The 26985-nt window shown below is 41.7% G+C and overlaps 1 protein-coding gene across 2 annotated transcripts in view; it reads left to right on the top strand.

Annotated features, from left to right (window-relative positions):
• Positions 1–3945: 3945 nt before the first annotated feature.
• Positions 3946–26985, top strand: part of PARP6 (poly(ADP-ribose) polymerase family member 6) — a 49791-nt gene continuing 26751 nt past the window's right edge. For both annotated transcript variants that reach the window (XM_018552813.1, XM_018552812.1), the window contains exons 1-8: positions 3946–4023; positions 4720–4852; positions 20510–20587; positions 21175–21269; positions 22604–22664; positions 24117–24207; positions 24731–24797; positions 26127–26276. In XM_018552813.1, the coding sequence (XP_018408315.1) occupies positions 4850–4852; positions 20510–20587; positions 21175–21269; positions 22604–22664; positions 24117–24207; positions 24731–24797; positions 26127–26276 (545 nt within the window). In that variant the 5' untranslated portion in view covers positions 3946–4023; positions 4720–4849. The remainder of the gene's footprint in view (positions 4024–4719; positions 4853–20509; positions 20588–21174; positions 21270–22603; positions 22665–24116; positions 24208–24730; positions 24798–26126; positions 26277–26985) is intronic.

The following is a 26985-nucleotide window of genomic DNA, read 5'->3' as shown; positions in this document are numbered from 1 at the left end:
CTGTCTGTATTGTTCTAGAAAAACTCATGTCACATGAAACTAAAAAAAGGTATCGACAATTGGTATCGACGAGTACCTGAGAAAAAGTATTGGTACGTGTACTTGGTCTGGTAAAATGGTATTGGTGCATCCCTAGACATAACCCTCAATGGAGTTACTACATCTTGGCATGCTGGGTCTGGGCACTATACTACACGTGTGTGGCTCAACGTACAGAAAAAAAAAGTGCTGAATGGCAGCAAGAAGATTTTATGGCAGAACAGTCCCTTCTGTAATAGAAATCCCGTTGATCAGCAATTTATTTTTCCCTTTCCTTCTGCTTTAAGTTTGGATATTTTATTATTCTGACCTTCAGGAGTCAGTGATTCCTCAAATCACTTATTAATTAGAATAGATTCAAGAAGCCTCATTTAGAATGTCATCCTGATTTAGGGCTTGTTCCTTCCAGTCTCCGTATTTTAAACGCACCAAAAATGCATGCACAGTGATTTCAATGCTTGTAAGCGAGGCTAGTTCACACCATTGGGTTCAGTTCAAGAGCTACCGTATAAAAAAAAAGTACAGCAGCATTCTTTTTTTTTTTTTTAGCTAATGCACTTGAAAGCATGTAACTGCACGTAAATACATGTAAATAGACCTTAAAGTGCTTACACACAATTCAAAGAAATTTAAAATGTAAAACAAATAAAAAATGCATTGCAAATGTGTTAAAAACATGTATAAACGCGTATGCAGCATACAGAACGTGCCACAGCAATCTGCAAATGAGTTCAGCCAACGGCATAAAAACATAAGGGTCGATTTACTAAAGAGACAAGTAGGAAAGATAATTTTTACTTTGCAAGATGATTTTTATTTTTCAAGTGAATTTTCCATTCGCTAAGGCCCCAGGGCGTATCATGCATACCCGTCGAACGTTCACAATATGTGCACAAACGAGGAATGTACTTCCATAGCCATTACTAGATAATGGCACCCCAAATGCGGCCGAGCAAATTATTATTATTATTATACAGGATTTATATAGCGCCAACAGTTTGCGCAGCGCTTTACAATATAAGGAAGACATTACAATCACAATACAATTCAAGACAAGATGGTAAGGAGGGCCCTGCCCCTGAGGGCTTACAATCTAAAAGGGAGGGGCAAGCGATACATGAGGAGGTAGCTGTGTGGGGATGAATTGTTTGAGAACGTGATGGACGAGTGGTTAGTTTGAAGTGAGATAGGCTTCGCTGAAGAGATAAGTCTTAAGGGATCGCCTAAAGGCAGTCAGAGTGGGAGATAGTCGGACAGGTTGGGGTAAAGAGTTCCAGAGGATGGGAGAGACTCTAGGGAGGTACTGGAGGCGAGCATGGGAGGAGTTGACGAGGGAGCTGGAAAGCAGGAGGTCTTTGGAAGAGCGGTTAGGGTGATACTTTAAGACCAGGTTTGAGATATAGCCAGGGGCAGAGTTGTGGATGGCTTTGTAAGTGGTTGTTAATATTTAGAATGTTATCCTTTGGGCTATTGGAAGTCAGTGCAGGGATTGGCAGAGGGGGGTTGTAGACACTGAGCGGTTGGTTAGGTGAATGAGTCTGGCAGCTGCATTCATGATAGACATGCAAGGAACATTTTTTTAAAATCGATTTTTGCTTGCGCATGATTGGATGATGAAAGTCAACAGAGCTTCACCTCATTCACTAAGCTAAGAGAGATTTCCCTTGCAAAGTGAACAGCTTATTTGCATTATTCAAATTAACCCCTAAAGCTGGCTATACACTGAGTGAATATTCACTTAGTGGGTAGCTCCTGCCCGACATACTGCGATTGCAAAATTGAAGGAGATAGATGGACAATTGTCTGATAATAGCGCCTGCATCCAATCAAATGCAGTCACTATTCATGAATTTTGACAGTAGGCTGGGCTGACCATTCAAAATATAATAGCCACAGTGGGAGTTAATGCAGAACTCCAGGTAAAAATTTTCTTAGCCCTTGCAGTGCTGGGGTAGCCTGATTGTTATCAAACTTTTAAACAGCACAGATCTGTTCCAAAGATGAAAGAAGAAAATCTAACAGTGTACATTCTAAGACTAGCCATACACCTATCAATTTTTTTCGTTCAATCTGATTCCTCCATCAACACCAACAGCAAATGCCCGGCTTCCTGATTGGTGGGAAGGCCGGCTCAATGCTCCCTCATCACTTGGTGACGAGGGAGCATTGGAGCTGGCTAAAAGGCCAATCAGAAAGCCAGGCAGCGTGTTAATACTCGCTGCCCGGCTTCCTGATTGGTTGGGAAGCTGGGCAATCAGGAAGCCGGGCGGCGAGTCTTTACCCACCCCCGGCTTCCTGATTGGCCAGAAAGCCGTCTCCATGCTTCCTCGTCACATGATGAGCGAGTCATTACACACCACACCGGTTTCCTTAATGGGACTTCCGGTATTGGTCTTCGGGATCGGCGAGTACTGAAAAAAAATATCTGTACTCGTACGCAATACCAAAAAAAAGTATCGGTGCATCCCTACTTTTAATGATACTTGTATGAATAAAGTTTGAAACTTTGTGTTGGTGTGGGTACCTGTCTGCTAATTAAAACGCATGTGTTATTTGAATTTTGGGGTGTGGTACCCTGTATGACCCCCTTAAAAACAATATCCCATACAGTTTTGTTGCAAAACTAGTAACTTGTAGCTGTTAATGTAAAAAGTCATATTGTGTCTGTGTGATCTGCCTATCTTGTTAATGTTACATAAAGGAACACAATTACATTATGCTCCTTGTGTCAGTGTTTTATTGCATATTAGTATTACTCTTCTGTTCTATTATTATCGCTCTGCACTTTTTGTTTGTTTAGTTTAGTTTTAATATACCCATTTAGTGATCTTGGAAAGGTGTTGTGTTATAATAGGGGATCTAAGGAGAGTTACTAGATAAAACATTTATTTTTCCATATATATTTTGTCCATGCTCTTATGTACTTGTATACATTATTTACATAATATGCACTCGCACGCTGTTAGCAGGTTTTATACAATATTAATAACACAATACACTTTGAATAATCATATACCTCCTCTCCTTAACATGATATAGCAGCTTTATCCTAATCATATAAACATGAAGTAGAAGATGATGATATAAAATATATATATTTTTTTTTATTGGGTACCATTATTCCCTGCTGTACAGAAACGAGTCATGTGACTTGCAGAGGATAATCTGCACATGCGTACTCAGCTCTCAGCTGCCATCAGAACAGGAATAACAAAGGCTGGAGCAGCTGTGCCCATGACAGCCAGAGATAACCATCTTCAGAGAGACTCATCTTGAATATATGCGAAGGAAGCGTGACCCTGTCACAGAGGCAGTCTTCACTTAAAAGAGACCTCAGCTGTTCCTGAAGAGACATCCATCAGTTGAGAGACGTTCAGGAAATTCCTTGACAGCTGTCACCTTAGACACTCATCGGCCACAGCCTGAGACCTCCGAGCCCATCCGCTGATTGAGAGACGTCCTATTGCCAAGGCGATCATCTGTGTTCTACAGCACCTGCCTGCCCTTCCCTGGATCTGTCCCTCTCTCCCACACACAGTGACAGCAGCATCCTAGGTCCTTCAGTCATTCCCCCACCCTCATTTCTCCTGTTCCCCTTTCATTTCTGCTCACTCTCAGTCATCCTCCTCCCCCATTTGTTTGTGATTGGACCTGCTTCTTTTGTCTGATAGTCTGTTCTATATTCGCCTTTACCTAGTCATCACAGCTTCGGATCTGTCTATCTATCTATCTATCTATCTATCTATCTATCTATCTATCTATCTATCTATCTATCTATTATTTATCATCACTATATTCCCACAATCAAGTAAGCAAGCAAAAAAAAAAAAAAGCTTATATAGGATTTTAGCTACAAAAATCAACATACTGATAAACAAAACACTGAGCATTCCAAAGATATATGATAGCATCTTCTTCTATTATAGCATCATACATATACACTCAGGCCATTCTTTCTTCCTGACACTGAGCACAGCGGAAGATGTGAGTATATAAATCTGTGTGATGTACAGATGTGTTTGCATGTAATATATAGGCCTGCCTCTATGTACTGTGTGCTTGTTTATATAGGGTTCTGTCCAGGGTTCATGATCTTTAAGATGTACGGAGGCCATGAGAAAATAAGAGAGAAGGTGTGTATAGTATGGTAATGAGACCTCCTCCCTGTAAGGCCACAACAGTTATACAGGGAATAAGCTGGGAATATTCACCTGGCTTTTTGTATTTCATTAATGGTGGGGATGGTGAACTGCTTTATATAGTATTTTTATAATACAACCATGGAAGCTGGTAATTTCAGTTTATCTTTGCTCACTTCTGTAGTTGTTTTCATTTGTTTCATTTATCTTGTGGAAAAATAAATGGAAATATAAGCAGGTTTGTCTTCCTATTAGTGGATCTCTGGGATACCTATCTACTGTCTATTAGTTTTAGGGTGCCTTATACCATTTTCAAAATGGAGAAGATGTATGGATAGATAAAATGCCGTTTTCTATATGGTATAACATATGAAATATTAATTGTATGATCGCAAGTGCTTTCTTCTCCATTCTGTGCCATGTTTACTGCTACTGCTTTTATTCTTTGCATTGACTTCCAATACTCAATTACCTTTTGTTTTGTTTTTTTATTAATTGTGTATAGTTCTTCTTTGTAACTTCTTTTGCTCTCTTTCTACAGGGGGCAGTGATCCCCTCAATTTGGTAGCCCAGCATGCCAGTATATTTGATAATGATAGGCCTGCTGGTACATGGGGCATTGGCCCTCCAGCCCTGAAACAGCGACAAGGTGATTCTTCACTTCAGCACAAATGGTGAGAGTCCAAAATTAAAAGTGTTAAGAATTTCATTTTCAAGATCACTTTTCATATTACTGCCTGCTGCTACATTGTTTCTGGAAGCCAACTAATGTGCCCATGTAAAGCTTTAATGTGCCCATGTAAGCTTTCGTATGCGCATGTGATGGATTGACATTTCCAGTGCTATGGTCATGTATCCATTGTATTATATCCATGCAAATTTTCACTTGTAGAAATATATACGGTATATTGTATATTTAAATATACTTTAGCAGTGAGTGTTGTGGCATGTTAGCCATAGAGAGCAATCAAGAAAATTAATATGTATGGGATATGATTCATTAGCTCACTGAATATATGTTGGGGTGCAAGCTTTGTAACCATATAGCAATGTATAATGTTCATATTACACAGTAAAGACTTTTAGTGCAGGGGTAGGCAACCTAGGCACTCCAGCTGTGACAAAACTACAAATTTCATCATGTCTCTGCCTCTGGGCTCATGTCTCTGGCTGTCAGAGTCTTGCAATGCCTCATGGGATATGTAGTTTCACCACAGCTGGAGTGCCGAGGTTGCCTACCTGTGCTTTAGTGTTTAAACCAGGGTAGGCAAACTTGACACTCCAGCTGTGGTGAAACTACAAATCCCATCATGTGTCTGCCTCTGGGAGTCATGCCTGTCAGAGGCATCTTTCACATGGGCAACAGGCTCAGCCTACTCATCGTCAGTTTGCAGCCACTCAGGAGGCAATAGTGCTGCTTCCTGAATGCCCCTTTTTCTTCTCCCAGGTATTTGCCACATGGTTGCGGAGTGGTCCTATTGACTTCAATGGGCGATGTTTGACAGATGGTACCACCTGTCAAGCTCGACATGCCCAAATAGAATTGTCACATCATGAAGCATCACCATCACCAAATTTAAGATGCTTGAAGTATATTGATATAAACTATATTTGTCTAGTTGAATCAGTAGGAATGTCCATCGCTAACCTTTAACCCTTACGCTGCCAAGGCCTTTTTTTTTTCTTCTTTTTTTTTTGCACACATGTTATAATCCACATTTTAGGCCTAAAAATCATTTCAAACCCCCAAACATTATATATTTTCAGAAAGCCAAGACCCTGTGGAATTAAATGGTGGAAGTTGCAAATTTGTATGTTGCATGATATAAGCGCAACTCTTTATCAAACCCAAAAACGTAGTGAAAAATGCATTAAGTTATTTTCAGTGCCCCAAAACACAATATATTACCAACATGATGGTGACGTCACACGCTGAACGAGCGGTGGCCCTATTGGCCACCAGCGTGTTCTGGGCATGCGTGCCGCCATTTTGAAATGGATCTTGGTATACACCAAGATAGCGGCGCTCGAACATGTGGGTGCTGCCATCTTGGTGTATAACAAGATCTACTCCAAAATGGAGGCATGCATGCACATAACGCGCCGGCTGTTTCAGTGTGCGGTTTTGGATTCGGAAGCTCGCTGCCTCCGGATACGAAACATAAAAATGTGTTTCCTTTGACGAAACAAATTAAAACATTTTTATTTGTTTTGTCTGAAAACACATTTGTTTGTTGTGCACATGTCTAATACCCATACTTCCTAAATGCACTGACACAGTTTCATTCAGCCCTGTGAATATGTCACCACTCTATCTAAGCCTGCCAACCAACTCAACATCTGAACAATGTAACATTATCATTGCTTGCTGGAAGCAGTGCATGATGGTATATGTAGTCTTGAGAAATCCAGATTGCATCACATCAAGCAGCAGGGAAAGAGATGCACAATACACAGGGAATCCAGGAAGTTGGTGAAAGTTATGAGCAGACAGAAGGCAGCACTCACTACATTACACTCACGTAAGCTTTGATTGTTTTATCAGAAACAACTCTAGTATGTGTTCCTATTACAATGCTGATGTTATAACAGGATAGTATATGCTGGGACTTTACAACTCCTTTAAATTGGTTTTACCCATCTATGTTCTTTTGATATATTACAGTTTATTATTTTAGAAAGTACTTAAAATAACCTTGTATGGATAAGACATCAAAGGTGGCAAAGGCTGTCTGAGGTGAAATAAATTTAAAGGTCATATTTGTGTTATATAAGCAGTATTTAGTAGTCGTGGTGACTTGGACAATCAGAAGGTGCTAATGTCAGTTTATATCTTTAAAATTTCAAACGTGTTTAAAAATGTGCTTAGAGTATTTCCTTTAAAGAAAAAAAAAAATTCTTAATTGATACCACAAAATTGTCAGGATCAGTGAATGGTTGGCATGTCTTTCGGTACTGCCGTCCGTCATCAGACCTCTCAAAATAGTGACACTAAACTCAGGAGTTAAATTCATGCTGACACGGTCCTTCCTTTTGGAGGGTGGCTACTTTTATTCCCCATGGTCCCTGTTTGTGTTGTAAAGTAGCCACCGCTCCAAGCTCACTCCTGAGACGGACTACAATCTCAATACAAATTAATAAACTAAACATGAGTTTGTAGTCCATCACGGGAGAGAGCTTGCAGCGGTGGCTGCTTGACAACACACACAGGGACTATGGGGAACAAAAGTAACCACCCTCCAGAAGGAAGAGCATTGTCAGCACCAATTTAGAGATGATTTATTTATTACAAGTATTTATATAGCACCAACAATTTACACAGTGCTTTACATAGTACACATTCACATTAGTCCGTGCCCTTACAATCTAAGGTTCCCTACCTCACGTACAAGCCAATGCTGTTTTATTTGTCCATATCTGAGCCGCTCGGCCAAGTTCGGGAGCTGTATGGGCTATAGTGAATAGCCCGTATAGCAGCCCTTCGGTTCTACTGAACCAAAGGGGTCCTGGGGCCGAAACTAGCCGAAGGATCGGCCGAAGCTACGGCTAGATCCTTCAGCTGCTTCGTGAATAGACCCCATAGTAAAGTAATACTCACAAACGTTGTCTGTAACATAAGCATTCAGAACAACCACCCAAACTCAGAGGCCATCAGTCGACCTGAGAATGGACTGTTGAACCACCAGAATGTGAACCGAAGCAATCTGGAAAAGTCTTTCTAACGCGTTTTTAGGGTAGAACCCTCTTCATAAGAGCAAACGGCTCAGGTCGACTGATGTCCTCTGAGTTTGGGTGGTTGTCTTGAATGCTTATGTTACAGACACCATTTGTGAGTATTACTTTACTACGTTTTTATATGGACAAATAAAACAGTATTTCACGAGGAGAAGGTGCTGTTCTTTGTTTTCTTTTACATGATCGTTGAGGCTTCCCTTCCTGCTTTGGAACAGCAGCTCCCTCTGTGCATTCTATTGATGTCCATATTTGTGGACTCACTCCATTTATCACTGGGTGACTTTCACCAAGCAGTAAAAGTTTAGAAAATGTTTTTTTACATTTTTGTTAATAACTAGGGAACTTGATTGCATTTTGAAGATTTAACTCCTGAGTTTAGTGTCACTTTAAGGAGAAAGTGTGTCAATAAGTATGGAGTTTTTGGTGAACAGATTATTCTTTTTCAGAGGAAGGAGAATTGTTGGTGTTTCCTGAGTACATAATCACATGACAGCATCTACATACAAATTTCTAGGTTCTTCTTGGGTAGACTGGTTTTGCCCTGGTCAGATTTTTGTAAAACCTTCACTACAATCCTATGAATAGTTCAAAGGGAACCTGTTGACATGGAAATATGGGAGCTGGCATTGTTGACTTAAAGGAGAACTATGAGGTGAGTGCTTTTCACTCACCTCATAGTTCTAGACGACCTGTGACAATGAAACTGTCACAGGTCGGCTCAGTAGATCGGGAAGTGAGCGAACACATACCGGCGTTTGCTCACTTCTCTATCCTGTCACGGCACGGAGCCGTGACAGGGGAGGGACTGGATTCCCCCCTCCCCGCTCCAATCCTCCAGCGCTGACTGGCGGAACGGACGGGGGAGGGGGCGGGTACAGCTGGCTCTGCCTCTAGATAGGCAGAGCCAGTTGTCACTCACGCAGCTGGGCGGATCCAGACATAATTGTCTGGATCCGTTTCAGCTGCAGCGTCTCAGTATATAGCGAGCTGTAGCGAGCTGTATACTGAGCTTAGGGTGACGGGAGGACACTAGTTTGTGTCCTCCCGTTACCCTTAGGAGAACTATGGGGAAAAGCCCTAACCCCATAGTTCTCCTTTAATATTAAAGGTTCAGGTTCCAGACCTGCAATCCTTGCCCCTTTTCACCACCTTAGTCAGTCATTGACCCAGAACACACAAGCAGCCAGTGATGTGTCAGATCAGGTGATTTTATTGTTTTAATTTGAGCCCATCTACCAAGATGTGTATTTAACCCCTGTGGTGCTGGGATAGTGCTGGAGTTCCTCTTTAAGGCTGTGTAACTGTGTACGTAAAGCCCCATTGTAGCTTTTAGATTTGTTAATAATATGCAGTTAGGCGGAATATACAATAATAAATGTGCTTGGGTTTTCTTTCTTTCCTTTTTTATTCCCTTACTTTGTGCTGGCAGCATGATGGAGAGCAGGGCCACTGCTCTTGCACAATATGCAGTGGTCTGGGTCACCAGCAATCTCACATGCCCCCTGCCCAGTGCTCTAATCAGCAGCACGGACACTCCCTGAGCAGCACTGTTGGTTTAGACACTGAGCAAGTGGCATATTGGAAAACTGAAGACTCAGACCAATGTGCTCTCTGTTGAGTAGCAGTCACATTCTGCTAGTAGAGATGAGGTTGGGCTTGGTGCAAAATCAGTTCCCCTGAATTCACCCAACTCTGCTAAAAACGCTGACCTCCACTCCCTCCTCCCGACCAAATCAGAGTCAGGAAGGAGGGGGAGGCAGTTCGAGCTTTGAGTTGGCTTGGGCTAACTTAGGCAAAATGAGTTTGCACCAAGCCCAGCCTCATCACTCGCTGCTAGCACGGTGTATTTTAACCCAGGCTACAACACAGCGTAAGGAAAACCAAAAACTGGAAGATTAAAAATATTTATTACTGTATAAGCAACTGCGTAATAGTTACACATATGAAATCTTCAACTGGGCTTTAATAAAGCAAAACAATAATAAAGGTGGGAAATGGAAAGAGTAATGGAATATAAAGCGAAATTCCACTTTTTAGAAGAAAAAAAAAATGCAAATTCTTCATAAAAGTAAGGGAGATGGATTAAGTAAAAGTAAGGGAGATGGATTTATGTTCAATTTTTTTGCATTGGAGCCTGTAAAACTTTGTGGGTGGGTGGATTGTGGGTAAAATTATCTGGCTCCTGCAGGCACTTCCTCTACTTCATGTCTGTGCTGAGGTATGGACTTTCAGTAACATGAATGTGAGGGAGTACGAATAGACTACAAGTGGGGTGACGTCACCGCACTTGTATTCCATTAAGAACTACAATTCCCTCTGCCACGACGGCTGTCAAATGTGTGAATGGATGACATGGCTGTGTGCTTCAAATTCCAAAGTATACACCAGCCTACAGGGTGAAGAACCCCACAATTGCGGTATGTGGGGGTGTGGGGGTAGTGGGGGGGAGGGGTTTGCAATGTGACCATGCTTCATGTTACATCTGGAATATGGGGGTAATATGAAACATGTTTAGAAAAGTAAAGTTAGCCTTTAAAAAGTAATTTTTTTAGGTGTCTTAAAGGAGAAGTATTGGGAGAGTAAAATGAACTCTTCCTAATAGTTAGAGCCGGCATGTGACACTGCAAGTTCTCAGCACATGGTCTTCTCCCTGCAGAGAGTGCTTACTGTCAGTCACCTTCCCCCACAGGGATTCCTCCCTCCCCTCTCTGTTCCTCCAGTGCTCATTGGAGGGACAGACAGGGCAACGGGTGGGCACAGCTGGCTCTTGTTCTAGAGAGGCAGGGCCAGCTGTCACTCAGGCAGTGGGGTGGATCCCGACAATATTGTTGGGATCTTTTCAAGCTGCAGCGTGGCTCTGTGCTGTCAGCATATAGCGTGCAGTAGCCCACAGTATGCTGAGTCTGGGTCACAGGAGTAGATTAGTAAATCTACTCCTGTGACCCTTAAGAGAACTATAAAAAAAAAAATGTCTGGCCAAAAAACTGTATTATTCTGTATCAAGCAGTCTAGTTCAGAATTGCTGTGAAAAGAAACAGATAGAGAAAGAAATGATGAGACTCTGCTGGAAGCTGATTGGTTGTTACAGGTTTTTCTGTTAGATTCCTTATAGAAGTTTTAACCCTTTACTTAAATTCCTATAACAAAAACATACATGTAACCAGTGTTTGTATGAATTAAAGTGAATATAAAACCATTTTATTTAAGTGTTAGAATCCTTGTCAGGGTTGTATTGCTGTCTGTCCCTGTTGGTGAGATTCCAAACTCCCTTTGTCCTAGTCACCAGACTAGGAGTTAGCACCAGAAAAGGAAGAGTGGGGACATATTCCAATAGGGACACTTGTTCTGGTGACAACTGTTTAAGCAGGGATTTCCTCTCAATTTGGAGAGATCTGCTCTCACTTCCTGTTCTGTTACAATCTATCTATATTATATTTATCTGACAATGTGGTTGGATACTCCTATTTAAGTAGGATGTGCATGTAATGAATTTTCGGCCAGTTACTGATGAACTGGCAGAAATTCACACAGTGAGTCCCGCTGTTGGCACCTTTCCACCTGACATCCCTTGATCAGCTGATCAAAGAAGCAGTTTTTAAAAAACATTGCATCGCACAACATTGCACAGCAATAGATTACTCTGCAATGTGGTGCCAAACAATGCACATGCGATGGCTAGGTGAGTTAGGGTGCCATAAAACTAGAACTTTTTTTTCATTTTGGATAGAGCAAGGGAGGGTTATAATCCTTGTCAGCTTTTTCTTTGCCATCTGTGTCCCATTGGGTAGATTTTCCTTCACTTCCTCTCTGATAGTCACAACAGAACGTTAGAGGAAATCTCTCCAAAATGAGGAAAATCCCTGGTGGTCAGCAGGGATACCAGATCCAGTTAACATCTCTTCTTTTAGTTCTAATGACAACCCAAAATGTGGGATAACAGTCACCAGGACAAATAGAGAGGGTTTATCTGCCTAACAGGGACACAGACAGCAATAAAAACCTGACAGGTGTACTAATACCTCTCCACTCTATCCAAAACTAAAAAAAAAAAAAAAAAGGTTTTTGCTTCAGTTGCACCGCAGCACACCTAACAATTGCAGGTGTCACGTGCCGCATCGCACACACTCCCGCATGAATAAAGCAACAGTCTATTGTTTGCTACATTTTTTATATTTCATTAAACTAGGAAACCATATTTCACAGTCTGGTTCACACTGCTGTGAAAACATATTGCTGCCCTCTCTTGGATCTACACTTTATTTTAAGGCACAGTTATTTTGAATAATTATCAGCTGTGTACATGAACAGAGCAGTGAAAGGAGGTTCTGATTGCGTGCCGGGTTCTGTATAATGTCACAAAAAGGATAACTTTGTACTGCTAATTCCCTCTTCAACCCAATCAGTCCCACAAATCAAGTACTCTGGGTGACACTGGGGCTTATTACAGGAATATCACACAATGATACACCAATATGGGAATGTCACGTAAAACATGCGCTATTGTACACAATTGTAGATTTTACTTAACCTAAATTTGAAGCAGATGTAAAAACCTTTAATTCAGGTCTGTATTAATTAAAGCGTATCTAAACCCAAAAGCAAAAAATTTATACATTGCAGCTTACCATTCCCTTAATGTGGTGACTGCATTAGTCTTCTTTTTTTAGGCTTTTTCTCCCCTTTATTTTCACCTGATGATCCGCCGATTAACACACTTCCTGTCTTGGGCTAGCTCCACCTAATGGAGGAGTAATGGAGCCACTGTTGGGCAGCAGTATTGTCACCCTGTGGAGAGGGTAGTGTTAGATGCGCTAGCAGATTTAGATGGACGTGACTAACAAATTAAAGCAGAACTCCAGATAACAATTTTTCAACAGTTACAGTAACGTTTTTTTTTCTGTTTGGGATAAAGGTTTTATATCAATGAATAAAAGCTGACCATTTAAGCACCTCTGTCAGTGTTAAATGGTTTGTCTCAGCCTTCTCTCTGCCACTTTTCCTGCACAGCTTCGTTAGTTAAAAGAAAGTTGAAAAAAACAGACCTACTGGCTGGATCACCAGGTGCAAATAAAGGAAAAAACTAAACTAATGCAGCCACCACATCTAAGGATTGATAAATAACATTTTTACTTTAAACAAATAATTTAAAGAAAAACTCCAGGCAGTCTTATTGTTAAAGGAGAACTATGAGGCGAGTGATTTTCACTCACCTCATAGTTCTAGCCGACCTGTGACAATGAGACTGTCACAGGTCGGCTCAGTAGATCGGGAAGTGAGCGAACACATACCGGCGTTCGCTCACTTCTCGATCCTGTCACAGCTCTCTGGAGGGGCTGGATTCCCCAGTCAGCGCTGGAGGATCAGGCAGGGGAGGGGCGGGTACAGCTGGCTCTGCCTCTAGATAGGCAGAGCCAGCTGTCATTCACGCAGCTGGGCGGATCGAGACATAATTGTCAGGATCCACTTCGGCTGCGGCGTCTCTGTATACTGCGAGCTGTAGCTCGCAGTATACAGAGCTTTGGGTCACGGGAGAACGCTAGTTTGCGTTCTCCCGCGACCCTCAGGAGAACTATGGGGAAAAGCCCTGACCCCATAGTTCTCCTTTAACCCTTGCAGTTGAGCTGCCCCAGCACTGCAAGGATTAACTTCTCATTTTCATCTGATGTAAATAAGTTCTACTCACCCGATCCTCAGAGTTGGCTTGTTCTTAGACCGATCCTTTGAACCTCGCTCCGTCTCCGCTGCAGTCCTCTAAGGATCTGTGAGCCATCACACACACACACACACACACACGTTGAACTTGTCTTTATTCAACATCAACAACTATGTAACTATATACAGTAACTATGACTTATTATATTTTTAAAAAAATGTGTTTATTATCTGAACAAGTACAATAAACACGTATTGCATGTAGTAAGACTTATTATATTTTAAGAAACATATTTCCTGCCTCTTGTTCTGTATCCAAAGGAAATATAGGCAAGTAAGGATATAATTTTACCAGTTGCCGTCCAGAGCAATTTTTTACTTTTTGCACACACATGATAAAATCTAAATTTTGGGCTAGAAAACAGCTTAGAAGTGTACTCCTGTACCCCCTAACAGTTATATATTTGCTGAAAGCAGAGGCCCAGTAGAAAATATGCTAGCTGCAATTTTTTAGGTTGCACATTATTTGTGCAAAGGTTTATCAAATCAATATATTTAGTATAAAATGAATAACATTTTTAGGATAAAATGCATTTTAGTGCACATAAACAAAATATAATGCCCAATTTTTTGGATAAAATATAAAAAATGGGGTTGTATCGTGTAAATAGACAGCAAGCATGTCAAGCCTTAAAATTGTGTGTGCCTATGAAATGGCAAAAAACTTCAATATCCCAAATTGCCCATAGGTGAGGCTTTAAAAACTTATACCACTCATCATTTTAGTGTTAACAGCCCAGATAGCAAGGATAACTTGCCACAAACTTGTGTCTGGGTTAAATTGTAATTTTGTTAACTTGCTGCACATATTCCTGGCAAGTTGTAGACTTGCAGAACACTTGCAGCACAATTTCTTGCTATCTGGGAGTGACTGATGGCCATAGAATTATTGCTCTCACTTCAATGATACAGTATGTAACATGTGTGGTGCAATCGTCATTTTTGCATGTAGGCGCACCCGATGCATGTCTGCTTTTGTATGTGTGTGTGTGTACATGGGGGCTATCACATAGGGGGATAACAAGCCCCCTATGTGATAGCAAAGAGGATGTGATAGGTCCTCTTTATGGAGACATCAGTAACCCAAAGAAGCTGATGAAGCAGAGATCTGCTTCACCAGCTTCTTCTCCGGCCACTGCAGCAGGAGAAATGAGAGACTGAAACCGGAAGTGATTTAATACACATCGCTTCCAAGTTCAGTGATTGGAGGAGAGATCAGCACCTGGAAGTGTGCTGATCTCCCTCTAATCGAGGTGCAGCTAGCAGCAGTGGCCGAGCGTGGGACACACACTTCCTAGCTTCATACAAGCGATCAGGCAGCTCTATAGCTGCCAAAATGCTTGTATATGACAGCCATTGCCGTCTGTATAAAACGGTACCAAGACCATGGTTGTTGCAGCAGCCGTGATCTTGGTATAAGAACTTTAGGACCACAATACATATATAAATAGCAGTTAAATTGGTAAGAGTGAGAAGACTAAAATCTAGACTGGAGCAAGCAAACATCTCCCATGATTCATATTCCATAACACAACTTTATTCAGCAAACTGCTTTTAATGATCAAAAGTACTTTTTCAACCAGATACATTTTTCACAGAAAAATGTATCTGGTTGAAAAAGTAAAACATTGGAAAAATCAAAACACCAAAGAAAAAAATAAAATATTGCTCAGATAAAGAATGTTGCTTACTTTACTGAGAATAGAAAAGGAGCTATAAAAGCGCAATGCTGAAAAATTTAATTTGTGCACCAAAAAGGTTACATGAGAAGTATGAGTGGTGTCATAAAAATAGCACCCCCTACGATAATGCCTAAGTTTCACAGATGTATAATGTGTACAAATGCATAAACATTATGTGGCTGTGTTGAACCTAAGTAAATAAAGGTTATAGTACAAAGTGTAGGAACGGAAAATTGAATGGGAAAAAAAGAATAAGAATGTGAAGAAAAGAAAAACAGGGGGCTAGAATTGCATGAAATGGGTATAATAAACTAAGTGGGTATGATTGAAGTGGGTCTAGGTGAACTGGGTGTAACAAAATGAGCGGAGTTAACTAAATGTGTGGAAAATAGGAATAAGGCTATGAAGAAAAGCAGGGATGTCCCAAGCATTTTTGCTAGGGTGGGTGGATTGGTAGGGGTGGTGCACGTGACCCAGGGAATGGGGCCTCTGCATCATCTCTCCACCCAGCTCTGGCCAATGTCCCACCCAGTGACATGATCACTGGTTGTCAGAAAATGGGCTGTACGTGACGTCCAGAGCGTCCCCGGCTGCTATAAGCTGGGCGGAGAGATGTGTATGGCCTTTGCACATCTCCCCACCCGGCTCCCAGCAACCTGGGACGCTCTGGACGAAAAAGTGGCAGCGAAAAAAACACTGCAAACATTGGGCAGCAGGGCGGCCATGCCACTCTGCCTGCCCCCCCCTCCCCCCAAGCTGCCTCATTACAGGAACAGCCCTGAAGGAAAGTATTCACCACTTCCTATAAACTGTGTACCACAAATCAAATGTGCTCAGAGGAGCTCCAGTAACAGGTAAGAGTCAAATCATGTAAACCAACTTAAACTTAGGGCCCGTATTCACACAGACAGTAGTGACCTGGGTTTCACCGCACCGGATAAATGCAGGTCACCACCAGGACACAAAGAAAAACATTACTTTCTATGTGCCGTGTTCACACCACAACACATATGTGATAGGCGGTGCACTGTGAGACAAGTCACTGCATGGCAGCGCAGCGCACCGCATTGCTATTTGGGGACCTGAATGGAGTGTACACATTGTAATTTACCTATAAAGTTAAAACAATTCAAACAGTGACAGCTCCAGTAGTGTGCAATACAGTGATTTAGTGGACAGGCTAGCCCTAAATGAAAATGTGAAAGTGGAAAAAGGAAGAATAAATCCACAGGAATGGGTACAAAGTTAGAATCAATACCGAATGTTTGAGAAAATAGGAGAAACTATACAAATGGTGGCAAAATCAAGAAAAGAGTAGGCGCTGTAAAGACTTGTGTAAAAATGTCACCTTACACACAGGTAAAGTATATGTCAAGCCATTCTGATTTTGTACAGAATGGGCAAGGATTAGACCCGCTGTTGGGTTTACACAGCTATCTGGGGCACTGTTGGAGAGATTTCCCCCTCCTTCCTGTCCTGCTTATATCCGTTTCACCAGACACTAAGTAAGAGAAAATCAACAACAGGGATACATACACAAATAATTATCTGATAGGGGTTCTATCTATCCCATACTCTACTCATTCGTATTTCTCTTTGTGTTACTGTTGGAGACTTCCCATCACTTCATGTCTGATAAATGTCATAGCAGGACAGGAAGTGAGGAGAAATCCACACTGTTTATTGGTCCAGATACAGCTTTGTTCAATGTAGGGCTGTGGAAACAGCATGTAAATAGCTAACGTGTTTTGGGGTTTCATACAAATACCCTCTTCATCGAGGCTTACTAATCGAGAACATGTATCAGGACTGTGATGACTTGAAATTGGATATCGCTTTGTCCAGTGCCTGAGAATACATAGAGTTCGTCAGCAGCTTATTTGGCAGCAACGTATGGGGCGGAGCTTGTACAATTTACAATCAGTACTGTTCTTAACGGTATCTATGGTCAAAAACTACAAATAAATATGTATTTATATTTTTCATAAGTCCTATCCCATTCCTAATATCCATATCAATCTAGAAGTTTGTAAACTGAAGATGCCCAAAGGATGTACTTCCTCAATTATTATTATTATTATTATTATTATACAGGATTTATAAAGCGCCAATTGTTTGCACAGCGCTTTACAATATAAGGAAGACATTACAGTCACAATACAATTTAAGACTAGATGGTTAGGAGGGCCCTGCCCGTGAGGGCTTACAATCTAAAAGGGAGGGGGAAGTGACACATGAGGAGGTAGCTGCGCAGGGAAGATTGTTTGAGAAAGTGATTGTTCAGTGGTTAGGGTGAGGTGGGATAGGCTTCACTGAAGAGATGAGTCTTAAGGGATCGCCTAAAGGCAGTCAGTGTGGGAGATAGACGGACAGGTTGGGGTAGAGAGTTCCATAGGATGGGAGACACTCTAGTGAAGTCCTGGAGGCGAGCATGGGAGGAGTTGATGACGGAGCTGTAAAGCAGGAGGTCTTGTGAAGAGTGGAGGGGACGGTTAGGGTAAAACTTTGAGACCAGGTTGGAGATATAGCCGGGGCCAGAGTTGTGGATGGCTTTGTACGCGGTTGTTAATATTTTGAATTTTATCCTTTGGGCGATTGGAAGCCAGTGCAGGGATTGGCAGAGGGGGGTTGCAGACACTGAGTGGTTGGTTAGGTGGATGAGTCTGGCAGCTGCATTCATGATAGACTGAAGGGGGGATAGCCTGTGTAGAGGTAGGCCAATGAGGAGGGAGTTGCAATAGTCAAGAGGAGAGATAACAAGGGAGTGGATGAGTAATTTTGTGGTTTCTTTGGTGAGGAAGGGTCGTATTTTGGAAATGTTGCGAAGGTGAAGGCGGCAGGATTTGGATAGTGATTGGATGTGGGGAAGAAAAGAGAGGTCCGAGTCAAGGATGACACCTAGGACCTTGGCATGGCTGGAGGGCTGGATAGTTGTGTTAACAATGTCAAGGGAAAAGTTGGGGGAAGGTGCACAGGCAGGAGGAAATATCATGAGCTCAGTTTTTGAAAGGTTGAGTTTTAAGAAGTGTTGCGACATCCAGACAGATATTTCAGTAAGTAGATTAGTGACACGCAAGGACACTGAGGGGGAGAGTTGCGGAGTAGAGAGATAGATTTGAGTGTCATCGGCATAGAGATGGTATTGGAAGCCATGTGTGGTTATTAACTGACCAAGAGAGGAGGTGTAGATAAAGAAGAGAAGGGGTTCAAGGACAGAGCCTTGGGGGACCCCTACAGAAAGAGGAAGAGGAGGGGAGGAGTTAGATTTGTAGGTGACACTAAAGGAGCGCTTAGACAGGTAAGAGGAGAACCATGAGAGAGCAGAGTCTTGTAGGCCAAGTGAGTGGAGTTTTTTGAGGAGGAGCAGGTGGTCCACAGTGTCAAAAGCAGCAGAAAGGTCTAATAGCAAGAGTAAGGAATAGTGGCCATTGTGTTTAGCTGTTATTAAGTCATTAGTGAGTTTTAGGAGGGCGGTTTCAGTGGAGTGTAGGGGGCGAAAGCCGGACTGTAAGGGATCAAGAAGGTTATTATCAGCGAGGTGGCGGCTGTAGATAAGGCGTTCTATGAGTTTGGAGGTGAATGGGAGTAAGGAGATTGGTCTGAGATTGTTAAGGTTGGTAGGGTCTATTGATGGTTTTTGGTGTATTGGGGTGACCAGGGCATGCTTTAGAGGGGAACGAAAGATTCCAGTAGAGAGGGAGAGATTGAAAATGTGAGTAAGAGAGTGTAGGATAGACTATGAGGGTGACCGATGTAGTGGTGAGGGAACAGGGTCCAGGGGGCAGGTGGTGAGGTGGGTGTCAGAGAGAAGCTTTGTAACCTCCTCTGTGGTGACCGGGTCAAAAGAGGAGAGTGACAAGTGTGATGGTGGGTCTGGAACATGAATAGGGGAAGGTGGCTGCACAGTGGCGATCTGATCCCGAATTGTATCTATTTTGTTTTTGAAATGAGTGGCAATGTCCTGGGCAGTCAGCGAGTTATTAGGTGGTGGCGGTGGGGGACATAGTAGAGAGTTAAAAGTGGAAAAGAGTTGACGAGGTTTGGATGAGAGTGTGTTAATGAGAGTAACAAAATAAGTCTGTTTGGCAGCACGGAGGAAGGAATTATATTTTAGGAGGGCAGCTTTATACAAGGTGAAATCTTGCAGAGATCTAGTTTTTCGCCACAGTCGTTCAAGAGCGCGACTATGTCTTTTTAGATGTCTGGTTTCTTTTGTTTGCCACGGTTGTAGTGGACGTGGTCTAAGTCTGCGTGTAGTGAGGGGAGCCAAAGTGTCTAGGGAGGATGAAAGTGAGCTGTTGAAGACAGAAATAGCCAGGTCAGGGCAGGACAGGGGTGAGATTTTGTCATAGAGGTAGTCAGTAGCAGAGTAGAGAAGAGAAGAGTCGAGGTGGCGAAGGTTTCTCCGGGTGACAGTGTGACGTGTAGGGGGAGTCAGTGTTGGGGACAGGGTGAGGGTGAAACTGATAAGGTTGTGGTCTGAGAGGGGGAAAGGGGTGTTGGAGAGGTTGCAAGTAGTGCATAGGTGGGAGAAAACAAGATCTAGTATGTTACCATCAGAGTGAGTAGGAGTGTCTGACCACTGTGTTAGATCAAAAGAAGAGGTTAGGTTAAGAAATTGAGCAGAAGCCGGGGTGGGGGTGTTAATGTTAGTAGCAATGTTAAAGTCAATGCACTGACACCATTTCACTCAGACCTGTGAATGTGCATTTTTGTGTCAGCACTCTCACAAAGCCTGCCTTCTGAACTATAAATCAACATCTGAACAATGTCACATTGGCATTGCTTGCTGGAAGCAATGCATGATGGGATATGTAGTCTTGAGAAATTGAGATTAAATCACATCAAAAAGCAGGAAAAGAGATGCAAAGCACACTGGGAATCCAGGAAGTTGTTGGAAGTGATGGGCAGACAGAAGCCAGCACTCACTACATAAAAATTATTTTTTCATGTAAGCTTTGATTGCATTATAAACAACAACTCCATTACATTCCTATTACAATGCTGATGTTATAACAGGAAAGTATATGCTGGGACTTTACAGCTCCTTTAAGACATGAAAGCTAAACTGTGCCTGGTTAGTGTATGTTACTGAAGTTTACTCTGTATAGAATGTGATGTAAAAGATTCAAAGCACAGAACAAAGTTTAAGTAGAAGAATGATATTCCTTATGCTCAATACTAATTGTATGTGTCTGTCAGGACATCAAGGGACACAACTGGGCAGAGGAAGACTCTGATGGGGAAAATGAATGTGGGGAGTTCCTTTATGGAGTACAGGTATGATATTTATTACTGAACTATTGCTGCCACAACATTGCAAACTGATACATGCAGATTGATACAGGAAGGCTACGGTCATAACAAGCAAGCTCTATATTATTGTGGAAGAAATCAGTACACTGTCATGCAGCTCAATTACAAAGCCAATAGACAAAATTTACAGTTGTGAGAAAAGGTTTAGGTGAGCCTTTAAATTTGTTTTTGATTTGCCCAAGCATGGCTCCCAAACGGTGATCTGACCTTCATTTTAAATATGACAATAAGTCTAATTTAAGGAAAACATTTATTATTAATAATAGACTTTGCATTTGACCCACCCCGCCTTGTCCTTTCTATCAAACTTCCCAGAACCAGCACAGGCCTAAAATGCAGGGGTGGGCTGTGTTTATGTCCTCTTTACCAAAAACATTTGCCTTACAAGGGCTGTAATAATGAGAACAACTGGGTACTGCAAAAAACACAGAACATTGTCACATTGTTCTCTTGATAAGGACCTTTTATTTTGATCTTGGTATTTCTTGAATTAAATGTCTTGTTATAGTATACTTTTTATGTAATCTGATGAGACCCTTCTGAAACCACAGGGCACGTGCTGTGCTGACCTGTACAGACACCCTCAGCTAGATGCAGACATTGAAGCTGTAAAGGAGATATACGGGGAAAACGCTGTATCTGTAAGGTATGTAAAGCTGGCACTTCCTTTATTATCTGCTCCTACCCATGTATCAATGTTTTTATTGTTTTGTACCTCACCTTGGTAAATCCCGCTACATTAAAAAGTAGAAATCACACAAATTGGTCTATAGAGAATACATGCTACGTACATCTTAAAAGAGACAGCTCCTGACTGGATTTAAAAGAATGCCTACATTCTCTAATCAGATCATGAAAGTTTAAACATGTACATTCAATGCTTTCTAGATGTGCTTATTTTCTGTTCAGTCAAGACTTTAAGGAACAATTTCACCCAAAATGGATTATGATACTTTTGTATAAAGTGGGGCAAGGTTTATTACCAATTTGGGTGTTTAAAATGGCCATACATGGAGCAAATTTCAGCTGATAAACCTCCCAAATTTCAGGCTGTGGATGGCCCTGCTGGCACCTGTCCATTTGATATAAGCCAATTTATCAAATGACTTTTGTCAAAGGAGCCTCTTTTGGGTCAAACAGTACCTGCATCCAATTAGATGCAGGATCTGCCCGGGTATTCAGCAGCCACTGGAACATACAATAGCCGGCAGCGTTGATTCCTCTATCCATACTGTATAGTGTCATCCACACTCAGCAGTATGGATGGAGAAATCTCCGTTGATTAGGGTATTAATGATTTTATCTTGTTTAGGCCGTGGGTATTATGGCTATTCTAGGGTGAGGGAAGTACTGGATAGAAAAAAAAGTCCAACAGAGTTCGAGCTCTGCCCTACTCTACACCAAAATTTAGAAATTAAGTTAAGGCTAGGTTGCTTCATATAGGGCTCATTCACACGAGCGTTCACAGCCAAATGTCATGCAAACCCATGCAGAGACCTGGGCCCAGGAGAGACAAGTGATGGGTGTAATTGCGTGCAGCTGTCATCTGTACATCCCTATGGAAGGACGCGGCTGCACGAAGCTACATGCCAACCCCCAACTTGCACATACAAGTGCGGGCACCCCGACCTGCACGGAGGGCAGCCACGTCCTCCCATGGGGAGGTACAGGCGGCTGTACACAATTACATGCAGTACCTGTTCCCTCTGGGAGCAGGCCTCTGTACGGGCGTGCATACAATACATATGTGCACGCCCATCTGAATGAGCCCATACAAGTGATAACATTGCAGGTGTTACACTTCAATATAAACGTCATCATAAACCAAATAGAACATATTTGGTTGTGAATTTTTAGAAAAATGATTCGCACAATTGCTGAATTTATAAGATCTATTGCCATTAATTTCTAATTACTGAATTCTGCAAGTCTGTGACCTTACTGGCCTTAATGCTTTTATTTCACTGTTTCCTTTTCCAGGGAGTATGGGACCATTGATGATGCTGACATCGACCTGCACATTAACATTAGTTTTCTGGATGTAAGACTCTCTTTCTTTATTTGTCTGCTCATTATTTTCTCTTGCTCTTTTCAGACAATTGCATTGCACTGATCCTCCACCTCAGTTTGCACATACAATATATATATATATCTTACCAGTTCTTTCTCCAGTAGATATTTTCTGATGCTAACGCGTTAAACCCTCTGACCCTTTTTTGGGTATTATGTTAGTAAGATCCCTGCTTTTGTGTGCCTACGTTTACACACTTGCTGCTACGAATTATGAGCGGGGTCCCACCAGATTCCACAGACTAACCTTTTAAATGATATAAACATCCTTACATTTAAAGAATTTATAGCAATATAATTATAGACATACGAGACAACGTTTGCCCCATTAAGAAATATACATTTTTGGTTTCACCAAAATTGTTACTTAAAACTAAACTCTAGCTCAACAGCAAAATACACAGTTGAAATACATTTATGTTATTTTATGCTTTTTTTCCCCCAGGAATAAATCTATACTTCTGGCAGCTACTCTTGTGGGTCATATTCTGCTACAATGCTCAGCCAATAGTGTGGCACAACTATTTCTTGCTGCAGTTTTGCAGCTTCTGTATCATCTGTTTATTCACTCTCTGGATTATGAGTGATGTCCTTCCTGTGTTCATCTCTTACAGCCTTGACCCCTTGTGGTGGGTTTACCAAAGGCAATTCCGTTGTTCACTTTGAAAGTGACTTTGCACTTCACAAGGGGATTTTCAATTTAGCTTAGTGAACGAGGTGAAGCTCTGATGGCTTCCATCATCAAATCATGTGCAGGCAAAAATACCTTTTTTTTGTAATTATTATTTTCCTTGCTCTTGATTGGGTATCCTTTGCAAAGTGAATTTTTACCACAGTTACCAAGCTAAGTGCAAATTCCCTTGCAATGTGAACAGTCTATTTGTCTTTAGTAAATCATCCTCCTTCCCTCTACCTCCCAGTGCCTTCACATTGTTAGATTGCCAGCGATGAAGAATAGGCAATAAATCCTGATTGGCTTACTGTTTAAACTTCCATTTCCATCCTGATATCTTCTGTGTAAAGGATTGTGCACACATAGCACAGAAACGTATTTTAGGCAGTTTTGTAATGAATCTAAAGCTAGACCAAGTTCCATTTTAAGAGAAAATATGTTTCCATTATCAATAATTTCTCTATGTAGTTCATACTTCACGTGCACGCATTTGCAGTTTTAAGGAGGAACTAATCTAATCAACTCTACAGCAAACAGCAGGGTGTTCTCTTCTTATACAGAAACCCCGAAGTGAGGTTGTATTCCAGGAGGGAATAAAGAGATGGATCTAATGATGGAAGCTAATCAGCCTTAAGTAGATATTTTTGGGAAAGGAAAAATGCACACATGGAGAAAAACCTTTATATATGTTATGTTTTATATGAATGATGTGGATAATAGTCTCTCTTTAATCTTTTCCCTTGCCTGCAGGAGGAGGTAGCCACTGCCTGGAAAGTAATCCGCACAGAGCCCATAGTCCTTCGCTTGCGCTTTTCACTTTCTCAGTATCTGGATGGTCCTGGTGAGTCCTGTCTGCCACACGCTGATCTCCACAGTGCACCGCTTTTCCCACCTAAATTTTATTGCAGTGTTAGGAAATATTAAAATATGCATGCAGCATGAATACCACGCAGCTGTGTATAAAATGAGGAACTAAGAAAGGGTAACAAGGGGTAGAGCGGTATATTATTTAGTACCATTGCAAGAGATCATTTTAGCCTCTACATCAGGGGTAGCCAAATGTCCGCCCTCCAGCTGTGGCGAATACTAAAAATCCTATTAGGTATTGCAAGACACTGACAGCCACACAGGTATGACTACCAGAGGCGGGTGCACAATGGAGGGGCAAAGTTTGGTTACCTGTGCTCCAAATGGACCCAAGTATATCAATGCATAAATAACAAGACCAGGCTGTTTATATATTTTGTAACAATAAAAAAGTGTTTATTGATTGGTGTCATGCGTGCTGCAAATGCTAAATCAGCCTAAATAAAAATAATATTGAAATGCTCTATTTCATTTATTTGCATTCATTTTTGTTGTAGAGCCTACCATTGACGTCTTTCAGCCATCAAACAGAGATAACTTTGGGCTGGGAATACAGTTAAAGAAGTAAGTTTGAGAAGGATATTTATATCCATTCCATATAAATTAAATCAGAATTGATCTTTAATTTGGTGATGTTCGACGTCATGTTTAAATGCAAGAGGAAAGTGGTGGCTTTTAGATGTATGCTTTTATTTTCTGCCTGTCCCAGAATACATATTCAGGAATTGAATTACTTGCATTCAAACAGACCTTTACACTCAAATATAAAATTCTACCATTGGATTTCTCTATTTATTCTGATTAATATTAAAATAGACATGTCAGGTGTAAAATACTGTGATTTTGAAATGCTTACACTTGCAGAACATTCACTTCCTGCTTTGAAAGTGCAAATTACTTCAGTTTGCCAACGCAATACACACTGGAATTGCCTTGTCATCAGCAGAGCATTGCTGGGAAATCTCATCTGTAATCTCATGAGATCTCAGGGAAAGGCATTTTCATCCCCTGAGATGATGTGCATGGTCATAGTCCTAGTCACATGTGCCAGGGTTCCAGGAAGTGAAGGGAGAGCTAGTAACCTGCCCTTAGTAAACATGGTCACTGTCAGAAGAATGGGAAAGAAAAGAGAACTAAGCTATGCACACCCGGCAGTTATCTAGAAGTATGTGTTTCTAGATTGTCACTACTAAACAAAAGGTGCCTTTGTTGTTATTTTAAAGATATGGGTGAAGGCCCACATTAACAATGTAATATAATGATATGTATATATTGATATAAAGTGTGTGATATATAATCATTAGAATTTTCTCCATTGTCTGTTTTCTTTTATGTTGTTGTATGCTGTGGTTTTGCTTTTTTACACATTAACCACTTCTATAGATTTTACCTATCCTGTTCCCTTTTCTTTAATCATGTCTGTAAGGCCCTGTTCACACCTTTACGTTTTGTCGCGCGTTCAACGCTCTATGAACGCTCTACAAAACGTACAAACATGAAAATCCCATTGTTTTCTATGGGTATGGTCCACACCTTTCCGTATTTCCGCCCGTCTGAATGCCCTACAAAACGGCCTACGCCCAAACAAGTACATGTACTTCTTTGGGCCGTTTTTGTTGGGCGTTTCCATTGGGATACAGCCAAGTTAGCCCTCGGAAACGCGTGTTTTTTTACCGCGAATCGCGGTAAAAAAAAACGCGCGGCAGACGGGCATATTCAATACGCCTAGGTGTGAACCCAGCCTAAGTTTTCTCTTGCCATAACCTGCACTGTGCCTACATTTTATGCCCTGGATAACATTCTAATTTCTAATTTTCTTGTTCTAACAGTACACACTCTGTCATCCTCCCGCTTTTTTATTTTCTTCTCCATCCCTTTTTTCTGTTTCCTCAGGATCCTGTCCCTCTTCTCGTCTCATCAGTGGCGGTATCTCAGTAATGAGGTCTTACGCTCACAGCAGGAGAGAAGGCTACGTTGGCTTAGAGTCAGTGGTAGTATTAAAAGGTTTCGAGCTGGGTTGAGCATCTTTTCTCCAGTCCCTAAGTGAGCATCTTCAAAGCTGTTCATGTCTTTTCACACTCATTTTCTTAGCCACTGCTGTCTATAAGTTTCTGCCTCTTGAATTTAGATCTGTACTCCATGAAGATATAAAAGTACAATTTAATGCAGTTATGTATTCATTATTAAACATTAAATGTGCTTTAGATGTAATTATTGCAAGCAAGAAAAGCTGTCTTGATATGAGTCTCCTTTAACTACCTCCGGGCCGGCGGTTGTAAAAAAAATGGCCAGCCGGGAGCTCTCTAGATCTGACCGGGCGTCTTTAGACGTCCGCTCAGACACGCCCAATAGCGGGAATAGCCCGATATTTAAAAAGAGCCGGCGGATCGCTTATATGGGATATCGATCGTTGCCCTCTCCCCCCGCCGTTGTCCTGCTGGTCCCGGGCTCCGATGTGCCCGGTGCGAGCCCGGGATCAGCATGGCGCCTGTGTCACAGGGGATCAGAGGGAGATCGTTACACGAGCTCCCTCTGGTCCCCTCTCCTCTGCAAGAATGCAGAAGTGTTGTATATTACATCACTTCCGCATTCTTGTGTCACTCTCCAGCTTCAGAAGCTGGAAAGAAGCTGATGGAGCAGATCTGTGCTTCATCAGCTTCTTTTGGGGGGTCCTAGGTGACATTAGGGGTCTTGGAGACCCCTGATGTCTCCTTAAAGAGGACCTGTCACATATTTTGCTATCACATAGGGG

This window comes from Nanorana parkeri, unplaced genomic scaffold (genome assembly GCF_000935625.1).
Source record: "Nanorana parkeri isolate BGI_ZX_2015 unplaced genomic scaffold, ASM93562v1 scaffold97, whole genome shotgun sequence".
NCBI classification, from domain to species: domain Eukaryota; kingdom Metazoa; phylum Chordata; class Amphibia; order Anura; family Dicroglossidae; genus Nanorana; species Nanorana parkeri.
This window is presented reverse-complemented; position numbering and strand designations above follow the sequence as displayed.